Raw genomic sequence first — 26,798 nt, 5'->3', positions numbered from 1 at the left:
TTTTTTGTAGTTATATTGTTCTACGTTGTTACAATGAGTGAAACCATGCTATAACAACATGTTTCAGATATAGATTTTGTAGATCATTGAGACATATTTTCTACGTCTGCATCAACAGGCAGTTTAGCCGTAAGGCGCAGAATTCAACTAAGGTTTACATCTCAATGCTGATCAATTTATGTCAACTAGACGTCAACGACCATTTGTCGTTTCGATGATTCAGGATCAGTAGACCGAATTGTCTCCGGCAAATTTCATGGGAGGTAGATGATTACCGCAAACCGGAAAGTCTCGTGGAATCGGCGATAGATCTGAATGTTCACCAACGTTGAAGACAACAGACATGCCGATCGCTGAGTGAAACGTGAAATGACAGTGGAATAGCCAGTAGCCTGAGAGAGGGAGAAAAATTGTCAGAGGTTGGATATTTTAAATTGTAATATAGGGTGATTGCATCTACGATGTCCCGAGTCCTCGTAACTTGCCTGGATTATCAGCACGGAATCTTAAGATGACGTAGGTAGCTGGTCCCACAGCGATGGCGTCCTTGGAAGGCGGTCTGTCGAACTGCCTACGAAGCAGTCCCTTTCTGTCGAATTCTTTAATCTGATCTAAGGTGAGGCGGGTTGCATTAGGAGCCGGCGATGGACCCTGGCCAATTACGCTGAAGGCGTACCCATGCAGATGAAAAGGATGGGACATATTCGTATACGGTTCTGGCAAGATGGAGAGAAGCAAAAAACACTTTGTTACGTCGAAACGTAATTGTATCAATATCGTACTGTACCTGCATCAATGACGACTAATTCAATCGAGGAGTTTCGTCGTAAGTTAACCACGTGCGTGCATATGCAGGGTGTACTGCAATTAGCTGGAGTTGTTTCATGGTCACAAATTTCTGACGCTGGTATATCCTTCCTTTGTGACAAAAGTGGTGCCGTTGGAAAAGAGAATGACCTGTTGCCAACTAGTGCAATTGTTTCAACACCAGGCGGTGGAACTGTGAACGAATACATGCTGTTAATTGTTTACGAATTTTGCGATGTATTCTAGTGAAACAAAAATCCGCAAACTATATTCTACTCAAGAATGGAAGATAAGTATTTGGCTGGAAGAGATTCTCCGGTTTGTAATCGTTGAAATGAAATGGCAACCAGACTTTGACGTCTGGCTCTGGCCCAAGGATGCTTTCGTCGACATATCCGGCTTTTCGTAGATCGCCAACCCACACCACGTTTTGATCCGAAGAGTCGCAAGTTACTCCCAGTTGGTTAAGAACCTTGAATGAAGTAAAATTAAAAACTATTGTTTCGGGGCTATCTAGTTGAAGACCAAAATAGGTGGAACGTTATGTTAATCGCAGTAATGGCTCACCACTCCCGCGGAAAGCCCCTGATCGTACGTTGGTGATTCGGAACACGGTCTGTTATATCTTCCATGGCCTTGGTAGCGAAGAATTGCGAGCTGCTGAATTCTGGTGATACCGCATTCCCCGATACCACGTAGCTGGATCCAGTAGGCTCGCGGTGTTTGATTGGCGAAAATGATAAAATCGTAACGCTCACCTGAAATGAATTCAAGATAACAAATTACGGCACGCGAGAAACTTTCTTCATTGAATGATACTTTAATTTTCGCAGTGACAAAGCGGGATTAGCTTTCGTTACCTGCCATAGAAACTATACTATCGACGACTCTAGGTTCAACAGGTTGACCATCCGTGGCTATTACGGTCAGCTTGTGTCCTTCGACCGTGAATTGAGCAGGACACACAGTCGAGAAAGCAGTGATGAGTCTGAATCTGTATTTTTTGCCTGCCAAAATGTTGAACACTTCCAACGGCGTGTTAGTCGTATTACCAGAACTTGGGTCCTAGATAGTGAAACGATGTGTGAGAAACATATAAGTCGGATGGAACAATTTAATGATTGCTCAGGTAGAACAAGCAGAGTGTAAGATCTCTGAATCGTGGATTCTGCTTAAGCTTCTAGGATTGTTTCCTAGGCCGGAAATTGGAAGCCTGTGACACGTAGTATAATCTCAGAGGTATCCCTTCACTCTGGGTAAAATTGATGGTATCAGAAATTTGGCGAGTGAAATTCTATGACAAATGTAACCTGTTGTGTATTTTCACCTTAGATATCAATTCTTGTCGTTGTGCGTTCAAGTTAAGATGCAAGCATCTTGCGGATTCGAGTGCAAACGTGTATCATATTATTCCGGTGCTGTAGTGAAGTATAAATTTCGAATTTTAGATTATTTGATGTTCTGTAAGTTGTGCGAAAAAAGGCCCGGTGGATAGATCCTCGCATCAGAAGCCCCATATTTTGGGCGGAAGAAAAGCCTTTAGAAGTTTCAGCAGAATCCATGATCCGAAGGTCAGATACTCTTCTGGTCAGTTTCTCTCGTACCGTGTACCGCCCTTTTCCGTTAATCAATAGTGACACTGGGTCCTGTCCTACACGTCCCTTCAGCAGTCCTGGGAATCGTTCGGTACCCTCTTCGTGAAATCTATCACTAATCAGCACGATGTGCTCCGATAAATCGTAGTCGTAAAGGTGGCTGTTAGGGTCTTGCTTGCAAGGCTGCCGAATAATTAGATTCCCGTAAACGCCATCCATTTCTTGAAGACCGGTATGGGAATGCCAAAAGTGTGTACCGGCGTTTCCGGCGATCCATTGATACCTCAAATTGTGATATTTGAGTTTATCGTGCCATTTGTCAAGTATCACTCTTGACTTGTGGACAAAGTGTAGACGGTCTCATGTTATATTAATAATTCGACAAACCTGAAGGTATTTCCGTGAAAAATCGGGCATTGAGTTACGAAAGGTACACCGTCGTAGTAAGGCGATTTTTCCTGATGAATCCCGTGCCAGTGAATCGTGAGTTCCATGCCTTTCATCTTGTTCAGGACATCGACGATGACCTTGTCACCCAAGCACACCTGGATACTGGGTCCAGGTATCATTCTGTTTACGGTCAAGACGGTCGTCGGCACGCCATCGGAAGTCACGCATTGACACTCATTCGTCAGTGAGTTGTTTGGGCCAGGTGTACAGAGTTTGCAGGCGCTGGTTGATTAGAAAAATTTATTCCGTCACTGCATATCTATTTGGTGTATCGAACCATCAGCATTAGTTTGTTTGGTAACCATATTATCGCTATTTGTGACGTGAATCTGCTTCAGCCAAGGTTTGAGAGGATCAAAACTTCCGAAAGAGGTTTTACTCACGAGCCAAGAACGTTGTATAGTTCTACCGTGAAATGATAGTAGCAGGTTTTTGGCGATTCTCCTTCTGTGCATTGACGTGCGCATTCCTGCGGTGTTGACAGAGATCGAGAGTTATCCATTTTTATCGGTCCTGCACCGAGACGTTCGTAAATAAAAATTACAATGTCACACGCTACTATGATATGGAACAGACTGCACGAAAATGAGACCGGGAATAATTTTAGTACCAAAAATGCTGGCAACTGATGTAACTTTCTTTTATCAACTTTCACAATCAAAGATCGCGTTCACTAAGTCAGATGACTTCAAAAAAGCGATATTTTTCGACGATCCAGCCAAGCGGGAGAAAGTGGACGTAATAAAATGTTTTTTTACAGCATATTTCAATAAAAAATCACTTACGATCACATGGTCGGGCAGATTGAGCATCTGAAAGATCGACGCAGATCATTCCGAGTATTAGTAACGTGTGGGCGAAGAAGCGGTATCGCTGGACGTAGCTTGGGTGTTTTACAGAACTTCCTCGATTCGTCGATACCATCTTCGAACGGTTCGACTGCTTCAGGTAAGGGTATTGAATGACATGTTAATGAGTTAACCCAAGGACTAGCTAGAGTTACTGGATTGACGACCCACTCATTTTACCTTGATAAGAGGTGCACTCAATGGCAGCTAATGACTATGATTACTACATAACGATAAAAGTATAATCTTTTGTGAACTCTTTGTCGTAGCTCTGAAAACACGAAGATATCAAAATTTCTGGGTACGGTAATGATCTCCACGCGTTGTATATAACACATTAGTATATGCACCCGCGCTGTTGTTATATAGTCAACTGAGATGTACAAAAAAAGGTGACTTGACACTCAAATTTAGTTCAAGTTTACATTCAGACCGTACACACTGGAGCGTGATCCTACGTATACGGCATATATCATATTAAAATGTCTGTTATTTGCTCAAGTGAGTATCATATTTTAGGACTTGTGCTGATCAGTGACCGAATAATCAAACATTTTCAGCACACCATTGTAGCTTACTGCTGCAACGATTTCAATCACAGTTGAAGTTTTACGAAAGTACTTCGAAAAGTAGTAAAGATTGATAAAGACGATGCTGAATACTAGTAATGCATTCGTGACGGCGAAGAGCAGTTGAACGTCACGTGGGCTTTTCAAAAAAATTCTCCGATTCGGCGGTACCAAACAGAATATTGCACCACTGGGTCATTGTGGGGATCATCCAAGATTAGTTACATCAGCGTTCGGCTATTCTTACAGTGATAAAATGTGCAAATAATCCCGAGCGATGACTATAGTTACTCTAATAGAATAGACATATGATCTATTGTAACCTACGATAATTTGGAAGACATGAAGGTGACAAAAACTTTTTGTATACCCCACGTATATCGATGCGTCATGCTCCACGAACTAGCATGTGCCGTTGTAATTTTATTTACTATACTGCAACCCAAATTAATACCGTCTTTACACCCAAATTAGCCAGATCTTGTTAATATTATGCCTTATGTGTCAACATCAAATTGCAAACACTAAAGCCTGCCAATAGGACGGTGGTATCATTTTCCATATAATGGTTTTGTTCATTTATTCAGGTGAACACGACAAGTTAGAATAATTCTGATGATCAACGATCCAGTTTAGTCGCATATTTGTGTAACCCAGTATACGTATAGTGCTCTGTTAGCAGTTCTTGTAGTCACTAAAATTCTGCGAAAATGTGTAAGTTTCAAACGGTAACAAGCCCAGTCATGGAATGTTCCGAAAGTAAACTCACTCATAAATTCTACGTGCTTTAACATGTGTCAGTCTCATGTGATATGGCGGTGAAGATGAAGGTTGTACATTATACGCATACGGATGTCGTACGAGAGGTTTTAGTCATGCGGTTCCCGAAGGCGACGAAATCGTTTTGCGGTACCGGAATGATATTTACAAAGAGCGGCTGGACATCCCTGAAGGATGTCTTTTCTCTACAGCTGAAAAATTTCAGCACTGTTGATCTTACGTGAATAATTGGCCGAGATCCTCTGTGTGTCCATTACGATGAAAGAGTGTCCGTGTAAGTAGAGTGGCTGGTTTAAATTTTTACGTCTGGCTACCACTATGGGAACCAGAAAGACGAAGGTGAGTAAGATGTCGTTAAATAGTTTTACCGAACGATCAGTCGATTGCAAACTCATACTTTCACGAAAGTCGACAAAATTCAAGTTACTAAATTCACAGGGATGTCAATTTTGTGGCCTGACGTGCAACCTGCGAGATGATTGTTATAGAGTTTCAGCTTCGGACTTATTTCGGTGACACGTCATCGATCTGAGGGAGATTTTTACTTCATTCAAGTATTATCAGCGCCGTAGATCTGTGAGGCGTGATCTATTTTCCATCCAAAGCATTCCATCATACAAATATGATTACCACATTCTTCACATTACAGGATAACATCAATATCATCGAAGATGCTAATTTCTTAATCAACCATTAATACCATCATCATCACCGATGTTGATTACTTTTGAATTCTATGACACACGTGCAGTTGATCTAAGCTTACGAACCTACATATTGTTTCAATTCTTGTTTTTCATCCGTTGTTTTGACACGTGTTGATAGTTAGATCAATTATACTTCTTCGTCACATGAAACTTCCCATATTTAAGATCATAACCTCATTCATACCTACTGGAATCATTTATCGTCTTGTTTATGTTCATCGCTATTAGATTTGATCGATGGTTATTTTTTTTCGACGTTTTGTAAATTTATAGGAACAATAATGATGATTTGTTGATCAATTTGTTGCAGTGGTGATACCGGATAAACGAGGCTGGTAAAGTTGGCCAGTTGTTTTTGCATTCGAGGTACCTGACGTATCGGAGTCTGAAGAAATCTGCATGCATTATCGTTAACAAATGCTATTCCAGCGTAAAGGTAACAAAGTTTATACTTTCAAGTATTTTGATATACGCGATGCCATCGAAGAAATGAGGCGGTATATTTTTTCTACAGCTGACAATTCGCTTATAGGTGGTCACTTTCTGGTGGAAAACACGTTTACAAAAGGCAGCTGAGGCAACATATACGAGAATTTTACCATCGTATGACTCGCATAGGCGCATGCCTGGATTAAAAATTTAAACACCTGAGGGTACTATGATGTTGCAATGTTCTTTTGGTACTGTCGTAAAAGCGGTTATTACAGACCGGACCTTAATTAAGTACGATCAGACTCCTTAGACTTGGTTATGTTACACGAGACGATTTTTGACCTTAATAATCCCAGGGTAGAAAGTTTTGTGGGAACCGTTAGATGCGCTAATACGCGCGTTAAACTATATAATCGAGTTTGAAAAGTGCGTACGTTTACGTCTGATAGTAAAAGCAATTTCTATTGAGCAGTCAAGGTCTTACATGACCATACTTCTTACACATACTGGGTCATCTTGCAAAGAGATAAATTCCAAGATCTGTGTTGATCGTTAGTGTACTTGCATAATGTAGAAATTGTGTTTTTTGCAGATGCTGAAAATGTGGGATTACAGTCTTTTGTATTGCCTAGGGAATATGATAAACACAATTATTCGGTGTAACATTAGTTTTGAAAACCAATCAACTTGTATGATAACTGCTCGCGATACGACACTCGTTTGATATTCTAGAACCCAGGACTGTAGGTTCGTCGACAAGAAAGAGAAGTAATCAACGCTTGTAATGATCGTACTGACATTTCTTCAATTATGAATCTCGGCTAGAAGTATGTCAAATGTATTTTTGCATCAATTCAATGGCTCAATGTAGTGCGAGTTGACACTACATGTTCTTGAGACATCCCAGACTACCAAAAGAATTTGATGAATGAAAGTACATTTCAATAAACAGTGCGAATGTAAGCAAATAACAGAACAGAAGAAAGAGCAGCGACGATATCAGCAACAATTGCTCATCTGATATTTCGTTTTACAATATGAAATAGTAATAATACATCAGAAGTGAAGTTGCGACTGTTTTAAGATAAATTGCCAGGTATCTATTAGCATCGTTGTAACGTAACCACCATGGTATCATATCAGAACGAATCACATTTTGAGCACAGTGTTCAATGGTGAAGCTACGTCTGAGTAATTTTAGGAGATAAAGTGATAGCGCATTGTTTCGTCACTGCAAATGAGAATTTTAAGTTTTCAGCCTAACTTGAAAATGAAAATTTTCTAGTCTTTGAAAGATTTGAACTCGAAACCGGTCCGTAATTTCTTCATCCGATTCGTTCAGGCATCAAGATACTGTACAAAATTTGTAAATAAATGAATGAAAGCTTTCCACACCACGGATTTTAAAACACACAATTTCACCATGAATTGAGAGACAGAGGTAAAAGATTTTAAAATATCACATGGACCTCTGCGTACACGAGAGAATATGTTATTAGAAGTTGTACTATACGAACGATATCCATGGCGTAATCTGAAGAACTTCAATTATTCCGTATCCCAGTGATTTTTATGGTCACCTAATTGAGGTCTAACTGGATCGAGCTGGGATTTTTATAGTTATATTGTTCTACGTTATTACAATGAGTGAAACCATGCTATAACAACATGTTTCAGATATAGATTTTGTAGATCATTGAGACATATTTTCTACGTCTGCATCAACAGGCAGTTTAGCCGTAAGGCGCAGAATTCAACTAAGGTTTACATCTCAATGCTGATCAATTTATGTCAACTAGACGTCAACGACCATTTGTCGTTTCGATGATTCAGGATCAGTAGACCGAATTGTCTCCGGCAAATTTCATGGGAGGTAGATGATTACCGCAAACCGGAAAGTCTCGTGGAATCGGCGGCAGATCTGAGGGTTCACCAACGTTGAAGATAACAGACATGCCGATCGCTAAGTGGAACGTGTAATGACAGTGGAATAGCCAGTAGCCTGAGAGAGGGAGAAGAGTTGTCAGAGGTTGGACATTTTGAATTGTAATATAGGGTGATTGCATCTACGATGTCCCGAGTTCCCGTAACTTGCCTGGGTTATTAGCACGGAATCTTAAGATGACGTAGGTAGCCGGTCCCACAGCGATGGCGTCCTTGGAAGGCGGTCTGTCGAACTGCCTATGAAGTAGTCCCTTTCTGTCCAATTCTTGAATCTGATCTAAGGTGAGGTAGGTTGCATTAGGTTCCGGCGATTCACCTTGGCCAATCACGCTGAAGGCGTACCCATGTATATGAAACGGATGAGACAGATCGGTCACCGCACCTGGAAATATAGAGAAGAGCTAAAAATACATCGTCAAATTGAAAGGTACTTGCATCGATTTCGTACGGTACCTTCATCAAAGATGATCACTTCAACCACGGAATCCAGTGGACAATTAATCAAGTATGTGCAAAAGCAGGGCGAACCACAATTAGCTGGAGTTGTTTCATGGTCACAAATTTGTGACGCTGGTATATCCTTCCTTTGGGACAAAAGTGGTGACGTCGGATAAGAGAATGACCTGTTGTTGACTAACGATGTGCTTTCAACGTAGGGCGGTGGAACTGCGAAGGAATCAATTATGTAATCGATTGTTCGTCATTTTTGCGATTTATTTCAACGTAAAAAAATTTTTTACGGAACGTTGACGTACGCAAAAACGACTTATAGGTGTGGGGCTGAAAGAGTTGCTCCGTAATGTATGCTATAAAACGAACCGGCAACCAGACTTTGACATCGGGGTTTGGCTTCAGGATACTTTCGTCGACGAATCCTGCTTTCCGAAGATCCCCAACGCACAGCATGTTTGTTTGCGTCTTATTGCAGTTGGAACCCAGTTGATTTAGGGCCTGGAACAAAGTGTACATATAATTTTAGATATTTGGGCATGTCAGTTCCCGGCTAAGATCAACGAACGATGAGTCAAAGTTGATCACAAAACACCTCACCAGTCCCGTTGGAAGTCCCGGATTGTATGTCGGCGGCTTGGAACGAGGTGTGCTGTAGTTTCCATTTATATGGTAGCTGAGAATTGCTACTTGCTGGATTTCAGAGCTGTTGCATCCGCCGATGGCACGCAATTGAATCCAGTAGGCACGAGGTGTTTGGTTGGCGAAAATGATAAAATCGTATCGCTCACCTGCAAGTGAATTCGAAATAATAAATTGCGATACGCGAGAAACTTTCAACATTGAATGATACTTCGATTTTTGCAAGGACAAAGAGGGATAAGCTTCCGTTACCTGCCAAAGAAACAATACTATCGACGACCCTAGGTTCGACCGATTGGCCATCCGTGGCTATCACGGTCAGCTTGTGTCCTTCGACTGTGAGTTGAGCAGGACATGGCATCGTGAAAGCAGTGATCAATCTGAATCTGTATTTTTTCCCCGCCGAAACGTGAAAGAATTCCAACGGCGTTTTGGTTGTGTTACCAGTAGTTGAATTCTGAAAAGTGACACGATTTTTAAGGAATATTCGATAACAAACAGAATGCAATTTATGAATTTATGACGCAAGTTTTCTTCTTACCGTGTACTGTCCTTTTCCATTAATTAAAGCTGACACTGGCGCGTCGAGTCCTCTTCTGTTCACCAGCCCTGGGAATCGGTTAGTAGGCATTTCGTGAAATATATCATTAATAAGCACAATGTGCTCCGATAAATCGTAGTCGTAAAGGTGGCTGTTAGGGTCTTGGGTGGGTGGCTGCCGAATAATTAGATTCCCGTAAACGCCATCCATATCTTGAAGACCGGTATGGGAATGCCAAAAGTGTGTACCGGCGTTTCCGGCAATCCATTGATACCTTGAATTGTGATATTTAAATTTAACGTAGCGTTTGTCAAGTATCACTCTTGATTTTTGGACGAAACGTAGACAGCCTCATGTTATTTTAATGTTTCGACGAACCTGAAGGTATTTCCTTGAAAAATCGGGCATTGAGTTACGAAAGGTACACCGTCGTAGTACGGCGATTTTTCCATATGAACCCCGTGCCAGTGAATCGTGAGTTCCATGCCTTCCATCTTGTTCAGGACATCAACGATGACCTTGTCACCCAAGCACACCTGGATACTGGGTCCAGGTACCATTCTGTTCACGGTTAGAACGGTCGTCGCCACGCCATCGGAAGTCACGCATTGACACTCATTCGTCAGTGAGTTGTTTGGGCCAGGTGTACAGAGTTCGCAGGCTCTGGTTGATTAGAAAAATTTATTCCGTCACTGTAAATCTATTTGGTGTTTCGAACTATTAGCACTAGTTTGTTTGGTAACCATCTCATCGCTATTTGTGACGTGAATCTGCTTTGGTCGAGCCTTGCGAGAAGAAAAACTTTTGAAAGAGGTTTTACTCACGTGCCAAGAATGTTGTATATTTCTACCGTAAAATAATAGTAGCAGGTTTTTGGGGATTCCCCTTCTGTGCATTGACGTGCGCATTCCTGCGGTGTTGACAAATATCGAGAGTTATCCATTTCCATCGACCCTACACCGAGAAGTGTGTCAATTAAAATTACAATGTCACACGCTGCTATGATATGGGACAGAGAATGAGACCGTAAATAATTTTATTTTCAAAAATTCTGGCAGCCGATGTAACCTTCTTTTATCAGTTCTCACAATCATAGAATGCCTTCTCTCAGTCAGATGACGCGCAAAGACCGATATTTTTTAAGATTCCCGCCAAGCTGGAGAAAATGTTCGTAGTAACATATTTTCATACAACAAATTCTGATATAAAATCACTTACCATTAAATGGTCGGGCAGATTGAACTTGTGGAAGATCGACGTTGATCATTCCGAATATCAGTAATGTGTGGGCGAAGAAGCGGTATTGCTGAACGTAACTTGGGTGTTTTACAAAACTTTTTCGATTCGTTGATACCATCTTCGAACGGTTCGACTGCTTCAGGTAAAAGTATTGAATGATCGGTTAATGAGTTAATGCGAGGACTAGCAGGAGTTACTGGATTGACGACCCTCGTATTTTACAGTAATAAGACGTGCACTCAATGGCAGTTAATGACTATGATTACCACAGTACGATACAAATATAATTGTTTTTGTCAACTTGGTGCACTAGCTTTGAAAAAACGAAGAAATTGAAGTTTCTGGATACGGTCATGATCTCAACGCGTTTTATGTTACAAATTCATAGTACTTAGAAATGTAACGTTGCAATAGATGCAACATAATTATTTAACGTGGCTGTAACAGGCAATAGGCTACAGTTAATGAAATTTAAATTTGCCTTTATATATTCCAAAACTGTGTGACTCTTATTTGAAAAAAAAATTTTTCATATCTACATAGATATATTATATTTATAAGAAGATATATGTAAAAGGCAAATATATCTAATTCGACAACGAAATTCGTCACCTGTCACTGTGTAATTTAAATTTATGCAGTTACAGGTACAAACACTAGTAGTCCATTTTCAACACATTTTTTAGCTTGCGGGATTGACTGAATTGTCACCCTAAATGGTTGATTCGGAATTATCTGTTAATTCAATGTACAGGTTATTTTTAATTCATGATTTATTTAAGTCAACTTTGTAGTGATTTGCGAAAAAACTTCATTAATCTAAATGTTCACGTTTTGATTGAATTCGTAACACTCTTTGACGGCACGGGTTCGAAGTCAAAGAAGCTTCAGGCATAAATAAGATGCTACAGCTCATTTTCGTGTAGTTCGTTTAATGCTCATTGATAAATTTGCATGCCAGACGGTCTGGACCGTACTGATTGAAAATTTAATTTCATTAATTAGACGATAAAATATTACTATCAAATAAATACGTACTTGTATTCTGCCCCGAATGAATCTCATACTACGGTCAACTCTCTACTGTGGATGTTAGCGAAGCAATGAAACCTTCGGATAGGAACTCAGAAATTGACAATAATACTTTACTTCCATTTGATCGAGTGATGAGAGAAGATAACATCTTGCTCAATTACATCGAATGACGGGGAAAGAAATTGCAATTCAACAACAATTACCGACCAGAAATAATAAATCTATAGCAATAATAAATAATAATAAGAAATGTCATCGTTTCCCATGCCATAGCATATGCGCAAGTGAACTGGTAATAATAAATTGTGAAACAAAAAATTGACGAAATCTGTTGGGATACAAAATAATTTACATCCAACAGAAAGATAGGAAAGCAAAACACTTTATTCAGGTGTTCCCAGCATCACAGATCTCGGGGAACGAATTAATTTTTATACGCTGCTTAGGATAGGTTCATCCTTCACCCTTCACGCTATCTTACACGAGGTGGAAAAATGATAATAAACGCGTGTATTTTTACGTGATTCCATTCGTGGTGACCACCGTTTTCGAAGAACCAGATCATTCACACCGAATAGCTAGGAGGAAAAATTCCACAAGCTGTTTGCTGTAGCGTCAAGCTCTTTTTAACACTACAAAACTTGTTTGCATTAGGTTGAAACAAGCTGTTGTAACTACAGCTTGAAAAACCAGAGCCGTAGTTTTCATTTATAAACAATTACGTCACTGACGGATTTTTCTCGTCAATTTCATAGATGCAATTCATCTTTACGCATAGGATACAATATATATTCTTCAACTTCACCGTAACTTCATTTTCTGTACTTTTTCCTTTATTCCAGACTATATTGACGTTTTGTAAATTCACTGTAACAATAGTAATCTATTTACAAGCATATTTACATTACAGTCTACAGGGAAAATATGCTGATTGTGGATAACAGTAGTGGATGGAGAAGTTAGTTTGCCGTTAGCGACAGTTTGGAGTCTCGACATCGTAATACTGCATGACTTAGTAACTACACTAGGTATTACTGTTTAAATTGGTAAATAATAATTCGGACTGTGTTCTCAAGCTAATACTGACTGTTGACTGGAAAATGTGTATTTTTGCAGTTATGTAATATGTATGGTGATTTGCAATAAAAACTTGCCATCGATGATCAAAGACTCACAATGAGTTCGTGTCCTCTTAGGGTGACATATTTTTGGGTTTCAAATTCTCCGAATCTGACAGTGTTAGGAGAATGGTAACAGATACCAACAAGGCGTTATACTGTGAAAGTTCAAGAAATTTATACGCTGGACAATTCGAATTATATCTTACCGTCAATGCATCACATACCCTTCACGGAGTGTTAATAACAAGTTCACGGTATGAAACATACCACTGGTGTAAACTGTGTGACTGTGTGAGAGGTGGCGGAAATACCACTTCATTCGCGTCTGGTTTTCACAAGTATTTCATTCATACACAGATTTGATGGGGGGTTTGTAATCGCTGCATTTAGGAAAGCCTGGAGGAACTGGTGGGAGATCCTTTTGTTCACCAACGCGGAGTACCATTTGCATGCCGGCAATCATGTGGAAATCGAAATGACAGTGAAGTAGCCAGAAGCCTGAAAGCAAAATCATCACTTGTAGCAGCAACCTGTTTCAGACATTGATGCCTTCACTGCATGACGAATATGAGATTTACGTTTGAATATCAAATTTTATTACCTCTAGAAGACCGAAGTACTATTTTTTGTAACTACAGCGATCGCGTGATTCAATTTTTTTTTTTTTTTTCAATCGCAAGTATATGCGTTATACGTTAGTGGCATAACGTTTTTCCGCATGTATTATAAGCACTGTACACAGTGAAGGAGTTTACGATGTATCATAACCATACTTACCCGGATTATTAGCGTAAAATCGAATAATCACATAACCAAGAGAGGGTATTGTAACTGTATCTTTTAGCACCGGGTTGATAAAATTTCTGGGGAGCAGGTTCTGTTTGTCGTAAATATGTATTACTGTATTGTTGAGTACCGGATACTTTCCCGGATTTAGCCCCATACCGACGACGTAGAAATGGTATCCATGGAGATGCATGGGATGGTTCAGACCCGCATTTGCTAAAATGGAACCGTAGTTAGATGGTAAGATACTCTAGAGGCGATCCCGGCATTATATGACAAGACTGATAAGATTTGTTTGCGTACCTGATGGGTCGTAGACTATGAACTCACAGAGGGCACCTAGTGGAATGTTCATCATGTTCGTGCATATGCTTATTCCATCAACTGGAACTGGACGATGGGTCTCATTGCAGAATACGTCCGGTGGAACATCTTCGAATTGCGATAGCAGCGGTGATGGCGGTCCGACGTATGATAGGTTTCCGAGGTTCGCCGCAAATGGAGCATCTTTTCCCACCACTGAGAGAGAGAAAGAGACATCCTTATGGTTATGAGAGCATTAAGTTTCAACATAAAATGTATTGAATGTTTTAACGAATTATTCGCGAAAAAAATATTATCTTCCGACGGATATTTATGTGTGTAAAAATTTCAATGAGATGATGATGACTTACTTAAAAAACGCCGATAAGAATTGGGTTTATAGAGATCAGCGGGTAGCCAAGCCGAGAAGTTGAACGCTACCGCGTGTTTGAAGTCCGGTTCATCACCTATGTTGTTATCGTACGAAATGGCAGTCCGAAAATCGCTGACGCACAATTCAGTGCGATTATTATCAGAACAGTTGACATTCAGGGCGTTTGCAACCTAAAATAAAAAGATGTTCATATTTAAGTACCACTTGCGTACAAGAATGGTTTCGTCATGTGATGTCAACTGTCGACGCTATCGTCGAGATCCTTACTACTCCATTCGTAACGAAGGTTTCGTTGTATACGGGTCTCGGAGAACTGGGAAGGTCTGGGCCTCCTTTGTATTGAAGAACAGCAAATTGCTGAATTCCAGTGCATAGACCCAAAGTACTCGTACGGAATCGAATCCAATACGACTTTTGAGAATAGTTTTTTTTAGGACATAACACGAAATCGTACCTCTCACCTGGAACGCAACATATTCTTTTTTACACTCACACTGGATCAGTACTTAGTTAGAGTAAGTATAAGTTAATTGTGTGAGTTTTTCTCAACCATCCAATATTATCACCAACGGAGTTATCAAATTGTCGCTTATGGTAACGGGCAATTTAAAACTGATCAATCGCCATCAGGCTCCTGGATATTTTCAACCAGATCTCTAAGGTGTATAACAGTAGAATCGAAATGACAATCTAGTACAATTGACTAACGCGTATTTGGGCAAACAGTAACAAAGGTATTTTTCATAAATTGTTTTTCGTACCTCCAGTAGACATGATGCTATCGACCCAAGTAGGCTCAATGTTCACTCCGTCGGTAGCGATTAACAATAGTCTATGCCCTTCGATACTGAACTCATATGGACAGTGCATACTGGTGGCCACGATACATCTCATCCTATATCTTTTTCCTGGTTTCACTTTATAGACTGCTAGTGGTGTAGTGGTTGTGTTGCCGGTGGCTGGATCCTAAAGAAATGAGGGATTAGGATGAGAATGGAATCAGAGCTTAGAAAAGAACAAGTCAATCAAGACTCTTTCTTACCGTGTATTGTCCCAATCCCTGTATGAGTAACGAATCCGGATTTTGACCCACGTTGACAACTTGAGTTCCTGGCCAATGTTCGGAGGCACTTACATGGAACCAGTCACTGAACATTATCACATCTTGCGGTCTGTCGTAATCGTACATATTGCGATGGAAAGATTTTGCTGTACGAACAACTATGCTCCCGTAAATGCCGTCTATTCTTTGAGATCCGTGATGCGCGTGCCAAAAATGCGTACCTTCGTTACCAGCAAGCCATTGATATCTTAAAATCAGAGAGACGGTATTGAAAATTGACCCGTTCATCACATTTCCCCGTTTCACGATCGATTATTAATTTGATCTATTTTTCGGTTGTCTCGATTTTGTTTTAGACATTTACATACATCAGCATACCTGAATGAGTTCCCATCCGCAATGGGGCATTGGGTTACAAAGGGTACTCCGTCGTAGTACTGGCTGCCGTTTTGAAGAATTCCATGCCAGTGAATGCTCATTGCTTGACCGTTCATTAGGTTCACGGCATCAATGACGACGTAATCTCCCTTGCAGACCTGGATGCTAGGTCCAGGAACCATTCTGTTCACAGTCAGTATGGCTCGCTCCACACCATCTGCGGTTACGCATTGGCAGGTAGCGTTCAGTTGATTGGTAATGTTGGGCAAACAGTATTCACAGGCTCTGTTGATGAATGGATAGTTTGTGAAACTCTGAATTCAATTTAAGTAATTTTCGTGAATAGTGTTTGGCTTATACTTACTGCCCCATGGTCACGTAGGACTCCAGGTAGAATTGATAGTAGCAGGTCTTGGGTTTCTCACCATCGATACACGGGCGGGCACATTCCTGAGGCGTCGATAGAACTTCATCTTTTTCGGAATCGCAACGATCAAGGACTGATTAGAAATTGAACACATCGTGAGAACTTACGAAAAATGCTGACGGTTGAATGAAAATCAATGATTAATGAATCTTCCGAAACTATTTTAAGCGACCAATTTTCAATTATGCATTTTGACTCCGACCACTAAAACTGAGCAATACGTTGATTTGACATGTTGCTTAGTCTTAACTGAACAGAGATATTGAACTCAGTGTTAAACTCATAAAAACGTTTCAAAAGGATCCATGGATCGTGTTTTAATTTATTTTATAAGAATACCAGGGTGTTGACAGAACCTTGGGCCTTCAAATTTGTGAAAAACAATTTTTATACCTTCTATAAAATTTACATCACACAAAAAGTTGGTGTTCCGAATTTGTTTGTCTATGTTTATAATCTCCAACGCGGGAGGAGACGAAGAATAATTATGGTATGCACAAGCATCTTGAGTATTTTAAAGGATGCCACCCACCTTCATAGTCTCCACACTTACCGTGATTAGCATCCGCAAAGCTGGATATGATGAGAAGGGGTGTCACAAAGAGGGCAAACCGATACAGGACGTTTGAAATTATGATGTAGTCGTTTCCCTTAGACAAACCCATTGCTTATGGTTTTGCCCCGAGTCTTCTTAATTAATCCACGCAGAGAGATTCTGGAGTTGTCGCATTTATTAAAGAAATTTGGACGACAAATTGTTTAATTCGTTATAAATTTACTACCTTATACGCTTTCCGCGCTTATATAAGTGCGGACTTCGGTTTAGAAACATCTCTCTACCAGATCATGACAATGGCCAGCTGTTGACGCCTCAGTATTGTTAACACTAAGGAGTTCAAATATTTTCAAAACTTTTGCTAAATAAAAAGACCAGGACACAATAAAACTGACAACAAAAAACCATAAACACAGAAAATATAAGGTATACCAGGTCTAATTACGTTACGCTGTTATCATGGCATTTGGTATTGTGGTTCAATGGAGCAATGATAATAGAGGTAGCTTTTGTGGTGTAACGTATTGTATTGGTCATAATAAAAAGTGAGCCACGACCGAGCAGTCGTGAAAATTTTCCAATAATCATAGTATTCTATTTACACAAGTGAATACTCTTACGATGAAAAGCAACTTGTATTCTGCATTCGATCAAGGTCTTACATGACCATACATCTTGTAAAAATATACAGTACATACAGTCGGCGCTGTCAATAGGGCCGTGCTTGGGACTGTAGGGGAAGATAATCCCTCTTGGTGCGTTACCCCCTCCATGCGCCCCCTACAAATTCGTTTCGACAGCACTCTGTAGGATCACCGTCGTGATCAGTCTAAGAGTGGGGATAACTGCACCACTATATATACATTGCTTTTGCATTAACACTACTTTAATCCATTTAAATAGTATCTCTAATGCATAAAAAACCAGTTTTAACTTACGGAAAGAGAATTTGAAGCAGGAATTAGAAAGAGAAGATATTCGCCGTGAATTTCCAATCAATGATACGAAAAGGAAGAAAACTACGGAATGACCAGAGTTATAATAGTAGATAAATTTTCTGATAATTTTAAAGTTAAAGCTTTTTCAACCTTATAACTTTTTTTTATAAACATAGTTGCTGCTATTAGAGTTTGATTATAATTAGTTAGCAAAAATAGCGTTTGGTAAAAAAGAAACATTACATGAAAACTATATGTGGTACATATTTTTCATTACTATATTTCTATTCAAGAGAATTAAATCTATTATAATTACACGGAATGATAAGAAAGAGAAAAAAAAGTTTTTTTTTTTGCGGACCAGTGTTATTACTTCATCGGCCACACTGCAGTTCTGCCTATTCCCCGCCTTCGCACACACTCTTACACACATATCTACACACCTAGAGTGATTAGATTTAAAATTGACGCTGTCGGATGAGGCGTGTCCGACCGTCACGCGGTATCCAAGGTATTGTTAATTAGCTTCAAGTCTTTTCTTACAGTGTGCACAACAAGTTTTGCCTCCTAAGACTCTCGCTTCTCTTTCGAATCCCGTTTCCCGTCTCATTCCTAGCTCCTGGATTTCATGCGAGCACGCAATCCGTTACATCTGCATAAAATTTTAGTGCGTTTATATATGATAAGAATTGTAGTTCTCGTGGTTATTCGAAATGTCGAATTATAGATTGTTTTATTGCCTGGAGAATATTGCAAACACAACTATTCGGTGAGACATTAGTTTTGAAAACGAATCGAATTGTCTGATAACTACTTTCGAAACAACATTTATTTGGTATTCTAGAACCCAGGACTGTAGGTTCGCCGACAAGAAAGAGAAGTAATCAATGCTTGTAATGATCGTACTGACAACATTTCTTCAATTATGAATCTCGGCTAGATGTATGTAAAATGTACTTTTGCCGCAATTCAGTGGCTCAATATAGTGCGAGTTAACACTGCATGTTCATGATACATTCCAGACTAGCAAAAGAATTTGACAAATGAAAGTACATTTCAATAAACAGTGTGAATGTAAGCAAATAACAGAACAGAAAAGAGTGCAGCGACGATATCATCAACAACTGATCACCTGTGTTTTTATTTTACAAAATATTATTTGCTTCATCAAAATTTGTCGTCACAACATCATCGCTCTAGTGATATTAGTGAGTTACACATTTCTGTTATCATCTAAGCAGAAGAGTAGGTACTCTAATCTTGAATTGTCGAGAACTTTACTTCGATGTTCGTTAAGCTGGTTGGTTTTTTAGCATATTCGTGTAACGCTTAAGGTGTTGGAAGTTGTTGATTAAATGGAAATCGAATACTTACTCCAGCTGTTGCTCTTTCAATCGTACCCTCAACGCCACAGTAAGATCCTTTACCATTATAGCTCGTACCGAAACACCATTGGGCATTCATTCAAAAATTTTCAGTGACAAGCAAGTTGAAAAAATATCTTATATACTGCGTGCGCAATAGCTTGTTTTCTGATGGTTCAATTTCAAAGTAAATTGCGATTTTCTTAGAGAGATATTCAACTTGGTTTCGTAATAAGATCATCTCGTTTGTTCGTATTGAAAGTTTAGGCTTCCGTACGTATCGAATTTTTATCATAAGAAGGTGCATTCGTTGCGAATATTTCAAGATCCAAGGCATTATGCCCCGAGTTTTTCGGCGAAGAGTGAAAACGATTTCATGTCTAGTCAAGAGAGTCATTTTTTTAATCAAACTTCAAACCAAAGTGAGGAGATATATTATTTCGATTAGATTTTATTTTCAGATCTCAAATGTTTACGCTACATCCACTCGAAAAATGTGTTTTTTTAAAAAACGTGATTTGGGAGAAAAATCGTATCTTGAAACCGTTCGATTGAAGAAATTTGGAAATCATTTAGAAACTTTTTGTGGGCTAATGAGAGTCCGAAAAATTTTTTTATTCCTCTTTCAAGACTTACCATTATTTCGATGCGAAGAACTTCTTTGTCGAAGGGTTTGAGATTTTTCAGAATATTTGTGTTACCCTATTTACCCATTAAATTCGACATTTAGAACGAGTTGATAATTGTACATAAGTTTGTTTATTTGACTTCATCTTAATGCTGTATCACGAGATTTAATATGAATCAATCTGATGGAACACTGCGGCTGGAGGATATACGCATTTAATTGTGTCGTTTTACTTCCGTTCTTGGTTAAAAAGCTGAAATATCGTTTTGGAGCATTAGAGCTCGGATTACATATTCAAATTCTTCTTTGTCTAAACTTTGATAGAAATGGACGTTCAAAGAATGTCAGATTTAAGGAAGATCTCAGGTAAAATTAATACTACGAAAAAGGTAGAAATAGAAGTGCAGTAGTATTTCGAAGATAACCACACTGAATGATACGATATCTGCCAAACATGAGTCCACATAATTCTATCCAGGACCAATAGCATTGACGATCCTCCCAGGAGGTTGACGTCAATGTTAAATTACAATTGGAACCTACAATCCAATAGTCAAACAATAAATTCTACGTTTGAAGTTGTTATTTGCTGATAGGCAATATTTTCGGCAAGTAGTCCCCGCAAGTGGGGAAGTTTTGTGGGACTGGTGGAATATCTGTCACATTACCGACTTGTATGACAACCTCCATGCCGGTGATCGAGTGGAACACGAAATGACAGTGGTATAGCCAGTAGCCTGATGAAAGACAAAATAATCAGTTAGTGAGTAGGTAATCATCTGAGATCAAACGTCACTTTGACTACCAGGACAAACGTGACAAATCGTTGAGTACAACTTACCAGGATTATTAGCAAGGAATCTCGTAATCAAGTATCCGTTAGAAGGTATTATAGCGGTATCTTTGGTAGGAGGCTGATCAAAGTTCCTAACCAGAAGACCCCTCCTGTCGAGATCACGAATGGTTGTCGCATTCAGTACCGTGACGCTTGGGTCGGCGGATGCACCCATGCCAATGATGCGGAAGGCGTTCCCGTGTAAATGAAATGGATGGGAGAGACCGGATTGCGGAACTGCAATGTTCAGACGTTAAAATGATAAGTGAAAACTAGCTGGTCGTTGCAGCCTTAGGGTAAAATAAATCGAATTCGATTCGATACCTGTGTCACAGAAGACGATTTCGACAACGGCATTCAAGGGTACGCTCAGGACATGTGTGCAGGCGCAATAAGACCCATCACAATTTTTGGGGAGATTTTCTCCATTGCAGATTGATTTCAAGGGAATGTGGTTACGCTGGGAAATCAGTGGTGCGGGTGGAGAAACGAACGAGATGTTGTTAATAACTGATGCGATGGCAACACGTTGTGGGGGAACTGCGAAAAATACGTTTTGTAAGGGAAGCTCTCGAGTATTCGGACTTTCACGATGTAATTTAATTAAGAGACCGGGCGAGGTTGACGGTACGGAAACGCCTATTTGTGAATTATTTGGTTGAGAAACGTGATGTAAAGAAATCAAACTTTGACGAAACAAGTTTGTATTAGGTTTCGGCAGAAAAAAATTTTGGAATTTGCCGCTTTCGGTACTTTTCAAATTCGAAGATTCAAGCCCGCCCCAAGAGGCGAAATGCAATAATCTCTTTCGAATATCACGTTGAGTTAAAGAACCTACCGTAATATTGTAGGTAAGTGTTCGGTGTAAATACTTCCGTATTTGGGAATATCACGAACCCTGATGGCAGGTAGAATTTGAAGTCTGGGACCGATTTAAGAATCTCCTTGTCCACAGGAAGAGCACTTCTAAATCCGCTCGCGCACAAATTACCGTCAATTGGTTGCGTCGAGGAGGAACAGACGTTTGAGTTCGCCGGATTGAGGATCTTTGGTTGAGAAATATGTTAAATTATGTGAGGTTGGTGCTTTGCAATATGTATACGAATTCGTGAGCACAATTGGAAATTTTCTTACGAGTCCCTGGGCAAAGCTTTGACTGTACAGTAGTTGTTCAGAAGTGGGGAGATCAGGCCCACCTTCGTAGCGAAGAATACCGTATTGCTGAACAGCTGGACCACTGCATTCCCCGACAGCACGTACTCGAATCCAATAGGTGCCCACCGCTTGACTGGCGTCTATTATAAAATCGTATCGTTCTCCTACGGAATGATGGTAACGGTTTATTATTTCGAAGAATTTCCAATTTATTGCTTCAGCATTCGTTTGTTTGTTTGATTTTTGTAGTTGGAGGAAATTATTTTCATCTGCTGGACGTGTGGGAACACTTGAGAAACAGGCTTATTTCATTTTTGTAGCTTTTACATAAACTGTTCCAACAGTTTTCGGTTTGAAGACGTTTTTTGGAATGAAAGGAAACACGACTCATAGAAATAGCAGTTTCTTCTACGTACAAGTTTAATACGATGGAAAATGGAAGGACTGGTCAAGTCAACGAACACGATGATTCACCGTGAAATAAGGAACTAGAGAATTCATAATTTGAAATACGGTTTGTGCAAGAAAACACCTATTAGAAAAACTTTCATTTCAAACGAAGCAGTGCAGCTTTGCCAGGTAAGTGAGAGACTTTCAGCCGTTGATCAACTTTTTCTTACCTGCGTACGATGTTAAGATGGTAGCACTAACGGGCTGCAAATGTTCTCCGTCTGATGCGATGACGGTCATGTCATGATTCTGGAAACTTAATTCAGCAGGACAAACCGTGCAGAAAGCATTGATCATTCTAAATCGGTATCTTTTACCCTGTTTCACTGTATACACCGCCAGTGGTGAAGTGGTTGTAACCTTGCTAGTCTGATTCTGCAAGGACCGGAATTCAGATGAAAGTGAAACTAACGACACGAGCGAGCGTTCGTCGACTAACGAACATTCTTACTGACCATCCACTGTCCTCTTCCATGTATCAGCACTGCCTCTGCGGCTTGACCCGGGGTACCCAGAAGTCCTGGATAACGTTCAGTAGCCTCTAGGTGCGACCAGTCGCTAATAACCATGACTGTCGACGGTGTATCGTAGTCGTAGAGATGGCTGTTGGGATCCGATTGGGGTGGTTCACGAACGATCAAGGAACCGTATATGCCATCCATTTTTTGTAGAGCATCATGAGAGTGCCAAAAGTGTGTGCCTTGATTTGTGGCCATAAACTGATATCTAAGAGCAGGAAAGATGATGCGAATACAAAATTTCATGATATTGAAAATTCACTGAAAAATGACCTTCATTTCGCATGAAGAATGTTGCCATGAGGCCCATTTTCACGACTAAGGGCCTGTACGAGAAGTTTGAAAAACGTCCGGGGTGAAATTCACCCAGACTCAGTTTGGCTCATAATAACTCTTGATTCACCTGTGCGTCAGTCCGGTCGCAATAGGGCATTGAGTCACGAAAGGTACTCCATCTTGGTAAGGTGTTCCTGTCTGATATATTCCATGCCAATGAATGGTGGTTTCCATGCCTTGCATTAAATTCTCAACGTCAACGACGATCTTGTCACCCTGACAAACCTGAATCGAGGGTCCGGGTAACATTCTGTTCACGGCTAGAATGGTTCTTTCCACGCCGTCAGCAGTGACGCATTGACAAGTGTCATCCAGGTCATTCGTGATGTTGGGAGTACACAGGCTGCAAGCCCTGGTTGATTTACATAATTTGTGAAATCAAGTATGCTGTTCCAGTCTCCAGCAAAATCAGCACATGTTTTGACCGAAGAATACCCGAAGTTATGAAAAGAACATTCGGTCAAGTTTCTACTCACAATCCTTGGACACTATAGATCTCCAGGGTGAAGTGATAATAGCAAATCTTAGGTGGTTCGTTTTGCCGACACGGTCGCAGACATTCCATTGGCGTCGATAACTGGACATGGCCTCTCGAATAGTCGATGGGAGCTGAAATAGTTCAAAATTTATGGAAGAGTTATCAGACTTCCGAAAAATGTTCCGTTTTGAATTTCATTGGCTTGAAGGAGAGAAAAAATGATGCTAACTTCGACCACGTTGGTGATCGAAGGATGTGATAAAATAATCGTTTGATGGACGGCCGTCGCTGCAGATTCAGGTAAATCAACTAGATTTTCACATTTGGTTCATTTTATCATAATATAAAACGTACTTGTCATCCGACATAAGTCGGAAAAGTTCCAGAAAAAATTAAAATAAATAGAAGCCCCGTTTGCCGCGATATCCTGCCAGAAATTAGACACATAACAGTTACCGCATGGTCGAGGTGTTGATCAACAATTTTGATTAATATTGTGATGAACAGGATGCCTCCGGGTACTCGGGTCAGCAAAGCGTCGGATAATAATCGGAGTTCTCATCCGCAATGGGGCATTGGGTTAGAAAGGGTACTCCGTCGTGGTCATAGATGCCGTACTTACAAATCCCACGCCAGTGAATTCTCGAACTGATAATAGCAGGTCTTAGGCTTCTCATGTCGGGAATACGGGAGCATGCATTCACGAGGCGTCGATCGAATGACGTATTTTTCTTATTTGCAAAGATCATAGGTAGGTTGAAAATGGAGTACATCGTTAGAACTTGCGGAAAACCTTTGAGGCTCGAATGGAAATCAATGACTAATGAATCATCCGAAACTGTTTTGAGTGACCAATCAACGATCGTCAATATCAATTCTGATCACTGAGACCGAGCAATATGTCAATTTCACATGCTGCTGAGTCTTGCCTGATCAGAGACCTTCAACTCAGTGTCCAACTCGTCCATTTCCAGGTTTTCTCTCATCCTTGTTTTCATTTGTTACATAAGAATACCAAGGTGTTGATACAGCTCTGTGTCTCCAGACTTGTAGAGAATAATTTTGATACTTTTGACAACATTCACATCACACAACATTTTGCTATTCCGATTTTGTTTTTCTCTATTTGTAATTACCAATATGAGAGGAGTAATGCATGATTATGGTTTGCGCGTGTATTACGAGTCCTTTAAAGAATGCCACCCACCTTTATGCATTCGACGATTACCGTGACCAGCATTTGCAAAACCGGCCAGGATCATAAGTAACGTCAATAAGACGGCAAATCGATTTAGAGCCATCGAAATCATGGTGTTGTCCTCTGCCTTAGACAACCCCTTTGCTCAAGGGTTTCCCGTAGTTCTGCAGAATTGATCCGGCGCAGAGATTTTGCAGATAATGGATCCTCCAAATTTAACAACACGGCTACTTTGTTCAAATTGTAACAAATTTACTTTGACAAATGTGAAGTACACACGCTTATATAGGCATTCAATTTCATCCCAGGCGCAACGACGTCTCGGTTGACGCGTATTGTCATCGACGGGTGATTATTATTGTTAATAAGTCGAAATATTTTTGACGCACCTTCAGAATACGAAGTCAATTGAAAAAATAAATAAGAGGCAGCTTGCTTCAGATCCAATATCGGCCTGGTATATTTTCATATCATTATAGACGGTGTCGGGAAGGCGCCTTTCTCGGTCTTGTGGTATTCATCACAATAGGAGGTTGACTGTCACTTGACAGGCATAATAACCTTCGAATAATAGTATTTTATTTTTCCAATCGAACAATTCGATTACACGAAACTCATTTCGTATTGAGCGTTGACCAAGGTCGTACAATGACACGTAACTTCTTGTACAGGGTTATTTGGTTGCGATGACGAGGCGAATTTGGAGGCGAAGCCCCCCCGCCCCAAAAAAACAAATTATAGAACTGTTATCAGTTTATTAAATTAGGAAAAATCTAATTTATTTATCATTTTCGATTATTATTAATATTCATCGTAACGTTACAATTTACAAAATGAAACGGTATATTTTTTAATGACTCTGATGTGGTTATAGATACATTTTTAATGGTTTTTGGTGCCTCACTATCCGTATCACTTTGTACATTATTCATAGTTATTCACTCTCACTTTACTTGTTCTTTCTGGAGAGCTGATGCGATGGCGACTGATACTTTGACGTTCGTTGTCCGTATTAAGAAAACGGCAGAATACAAAACACAGAACGTACGTTTTGACAGGTCCATTCCAGACGACAAAGATGTAAACAAACCGGCGCGCTGAGCTGAGAGCTGAGCGCCGGTTTGTTTATATCTTTAAAACGTACGTTCTGTGTTTTGTATTGTGCCGTTTTCTCAATACGGACAACGAACGTCAAAGTATAGCTCGCACCTGTTAATGCGAAGAGAGTGCCGCAGAGATGGCGCGCGCGTATATACCATGGAATCGCTCGTATACTCTTATACATTCCCGCACGCTCAGCTACATCCCCGTTCGCTCAGTTGCATTCCCGCATGCTCTTGTCAACGTGTGGGAAAGTGGTACTTTGCGAACGCAGATGCATGCGCAAAATCGAACTTTGCGCACGATAATAGATAGAAATTACAACCTGTTATAATGCCTCGGGAATGTGGTAAACGTGACTATTCGATGTAACGTGAAAACCGATAAAATTATCTGAGAATTTATCTCGATACGACATTTATTTGTATTATTGAATTCCAAATTGCGAGTCTCACGGTAAGAAAAGTCAGTCACATGACCTTTAGTGATCTTCATTACGACATTGTTCCATTCAAATATTTCAATCAAAAGTACTTACAAAATCATTTTAGAGACCAATAAATTGTTGATCATTCTTGTGTTGACATTACATCTCTTGAGACATAACTTCAAGCTTCTAAGACTCACCATTATTTCGATGCGAAGTCCTTCTTTGCCGGAGGGTTTGAAAATTTTCAGAATATTTGTGTTACCCTATTTACCCATTGAATTCGACATTTAAAACGAGTCA

At 40.0% G+C, this 26,798-nt stretch overlaps 4 protein-coding genes and 1 long non-coding RNA gene across 6 annotated transcripts; 1 reads left to right on the top strand and 4 right to left on the bottom strand.

Annotated features, from left to right (window-relative positions):
• Positions 1-150: 150 nt before the first annotated feature.
• On the bottom strand, positions 151-3,833 carry LOC124183562 (oxidoreductase ptaE-like). The gene is made up of 10 exons (XM_046572201.1): positions 3,638-3,833; positions 3,236-3,365; positions 2,790-3,074; positions 2,412-2,685; positions 1,668-1,872; positions 1,375-1,565; positions 1,084-1,279; positions 793-1,000; positions 486-721; positions 151-392 (listed from the first exon to the last, which is right to left on the bottom strand). The coding sequence occupies exons 1-10, from the start codon at positions 3,774-3,776 to the stop codon at positions 226-228; spliced, it is 2,031 nt and encodes a 676-aa protein (XP_046428157.1). The 5' UTR covers positions 3,777-3,833; the 3' UTR covers positions 151-225.
• Positions 3,834-5,318: 1,485 nt separating this feature from the next.
• Positions 5,319-6,618, top strand: LOC124183568. Its single transcript, XR_006871005.1, has 3 exons — positions 5,319-5,388; positions 6,067-6,192; positions 6,289-6,618. It is a non-coding gene; the product is annotated as an uncharacterized LOC124183568 (long non-coding RNA).
• Positions 6,619-7,518: 900 nt separating this feature from the next.
• Positions 7,519-12,439, bottom strand: LOC124183559 (laccase-1-like). Its single transcript, XM_046572198.1, has 11 exons — positions 12,043-12,439; positions 10,984-11,140; positions 10,590-10,719; positions 10,144-10,428; positions 9,766-10,039; positions 9,477-9,681; positions 9,183-9,373; positions 8,888-9,083; positions 8,586-8,798; positions 8,284-8,514; positions 7,519-8,190 (listed from the first exon to the last, which is right to left on the bottom strand). The coding sequence occupies exons 1-11, from the start codon at positions 12,067-12,069 to the stop codon at positions 8,024-8,026; spliced, it is 2,076 nt and encodes a 691-aa protein (XP_046428154.1). The 5' UTR covers positions 12,070-12,439; the 3' UTR covers positions 7,519-8,023.
• Positions 12,440-12,850: 411 nt separating this feature from the next.
• LOC124183565 (laccase-4-like) lies at positions 12,851-17,288 on the bottom strand. 2 transcript variants are annotated; one of them, XM_046572206.1, is made up of 10 exons: positions 17,065-17,288; positions 16,449-16,584; positions 16,085-16,369; positions 15,686-15,953; positions 15,405-15,609; positions 14,911-15,104; positions 14,621-14,813; positions 14,250-14,465; positions 13,938-14,162; positions 12,851-13,658 (listed from the first exon to the last, which is right to left on the bottom strand). In XM_046572206.1, the coding sequence occupies exons 1-10, from the start codon at positions 17,174-17,176 to the stop codon at positions 13,504-13,506; spliced, it is 1,989 nt and encodes a 662-aa protein (XP_046428162.1). In that variant the 5' UTR covers positions 17,177-17,288; the 3' UTR covers positions 12,851-13,503. The 2 variants fall into 2 exon arrangements, with proteins under 2 accessions (XP_046428162.1, XP_046428163.1); XM_046572207.1 differs by having other exon boundaries at positions 16,449-16,551.
• A 3,233-nt stretch (positions 17,289-20,521) lies between these two features.
• On the bottom strand, positions 20,522-23,654 carry LOC124183261 (laccase-like; the record flags this gene model as incomplete). Its single annotated transcript, XM_046571522.1, has 8 exons — positions 20,522-20,734; positions 20,839-21,069; positions 21,157-21,372; positions 21,671-21,878; positions 21,967-22,151; positions 22,608-22,812; positions 22,893-23,163; positions 23,359-23,654. Coding segments are annotated over 8 exons (1,767 nt in total), but the record flags the coding sequence as incomplete, so codon positions are not given.
• Positions 23,655-26,798: the final 3,144 nt, after the last annotated feature.

This window comes from Neodiprion fabricii, chromosome 5 (assembly GCF_021155785.1).
Source record: "Neodiprion fabricii isolate iyNeoFabr1 chromosome 5, iyNeoFabr1.1, whole genome shotgun sequence".
NCBI classification, from domain to species: Eukaryota; Metazoa; Arthropoda; class Insecta; order Hymenoptera; family Diprionidae; genus Neodiprion; species Neodiprion fabricii.
The sequence above is the reverse complement of the archived record's forward strand: the minus strand, read 5'-3'. Positions and strand labels throughout refer to the sequence as shown.

What these genes read in the sequence shown, in the direction of transcription:
- LOC124183562 (XM_046572201.1), bottom strand. Translation starts at nt 3,776, where the DNA reads ATGGTATCGACGAATCGAGGAAGTTCTGTAAAACACCCAAGCTACGTC. An exon ending in ATTGAATTAGTCGTCATTGA is followed by an intron (nt 722 to 792) that starts TGCAGGTACAGT and finishes TCTCTCCATCTT; the next exon opens with GCCAGAACCGTATACGAATA. An exon ending in ATTCCGTGCTGATAATCCAG is followed by an intron (nt 393 to 485) that starts GCAAGTTACGAG and finishes TCCCTCTCTCAG; the next exon opens with GCTACTGGCTATTCCACTGT.
- LOC124183559 (XM_046572198.1), bottom strand. Translation starts at nt 12,069, where the DNA reads ATGAGATTCATTCGGGGCAGAATACAA. An exon ending in ATCTGCCCGACCATTTAATG is followed by an intron (nt 10,720 to 10,983) that starts GTAAGTGATTTT and finishes TTCTCGGTGTAG; the next exon opens with GGTCGATGGAAATGGATAAC. An exon ending in ATTCCGTGCTAATAACCCAG is followed by an intron (nt 8,191 to 8,283) that starts GCAAGTTACGGG and finishes TCCCTCTCTCAG; the next exon opens with GCTACTGGCTATTCCACTGT.
- LOC124183565 (XM_046572206.1), bottom strand. Translation starts at nt 17,176, where the DNA reads ATGGGTTTGTCTAAGGGAAACGACTACATCATAATTTCAAACGTCCTG. An exon ending in CCTTCGTTACGAATGGAGTA is followed by an intron (nt 14,814 to 14,910) that starts GTAAGGATCTCG and finishes TTTTTATTTTAG; the next exon opens with GTTGCAAACGCCCTGAATGT. An exon ending in TTCTTATCGGCGTTTTTTAA is followed by an intron (nt 14,466 to 14,620) that starts GTAAGTCATCAT and finishes TCTCTCTCTCAG; the next exon opens with TGGTGGGAAAAGATGCTCCA.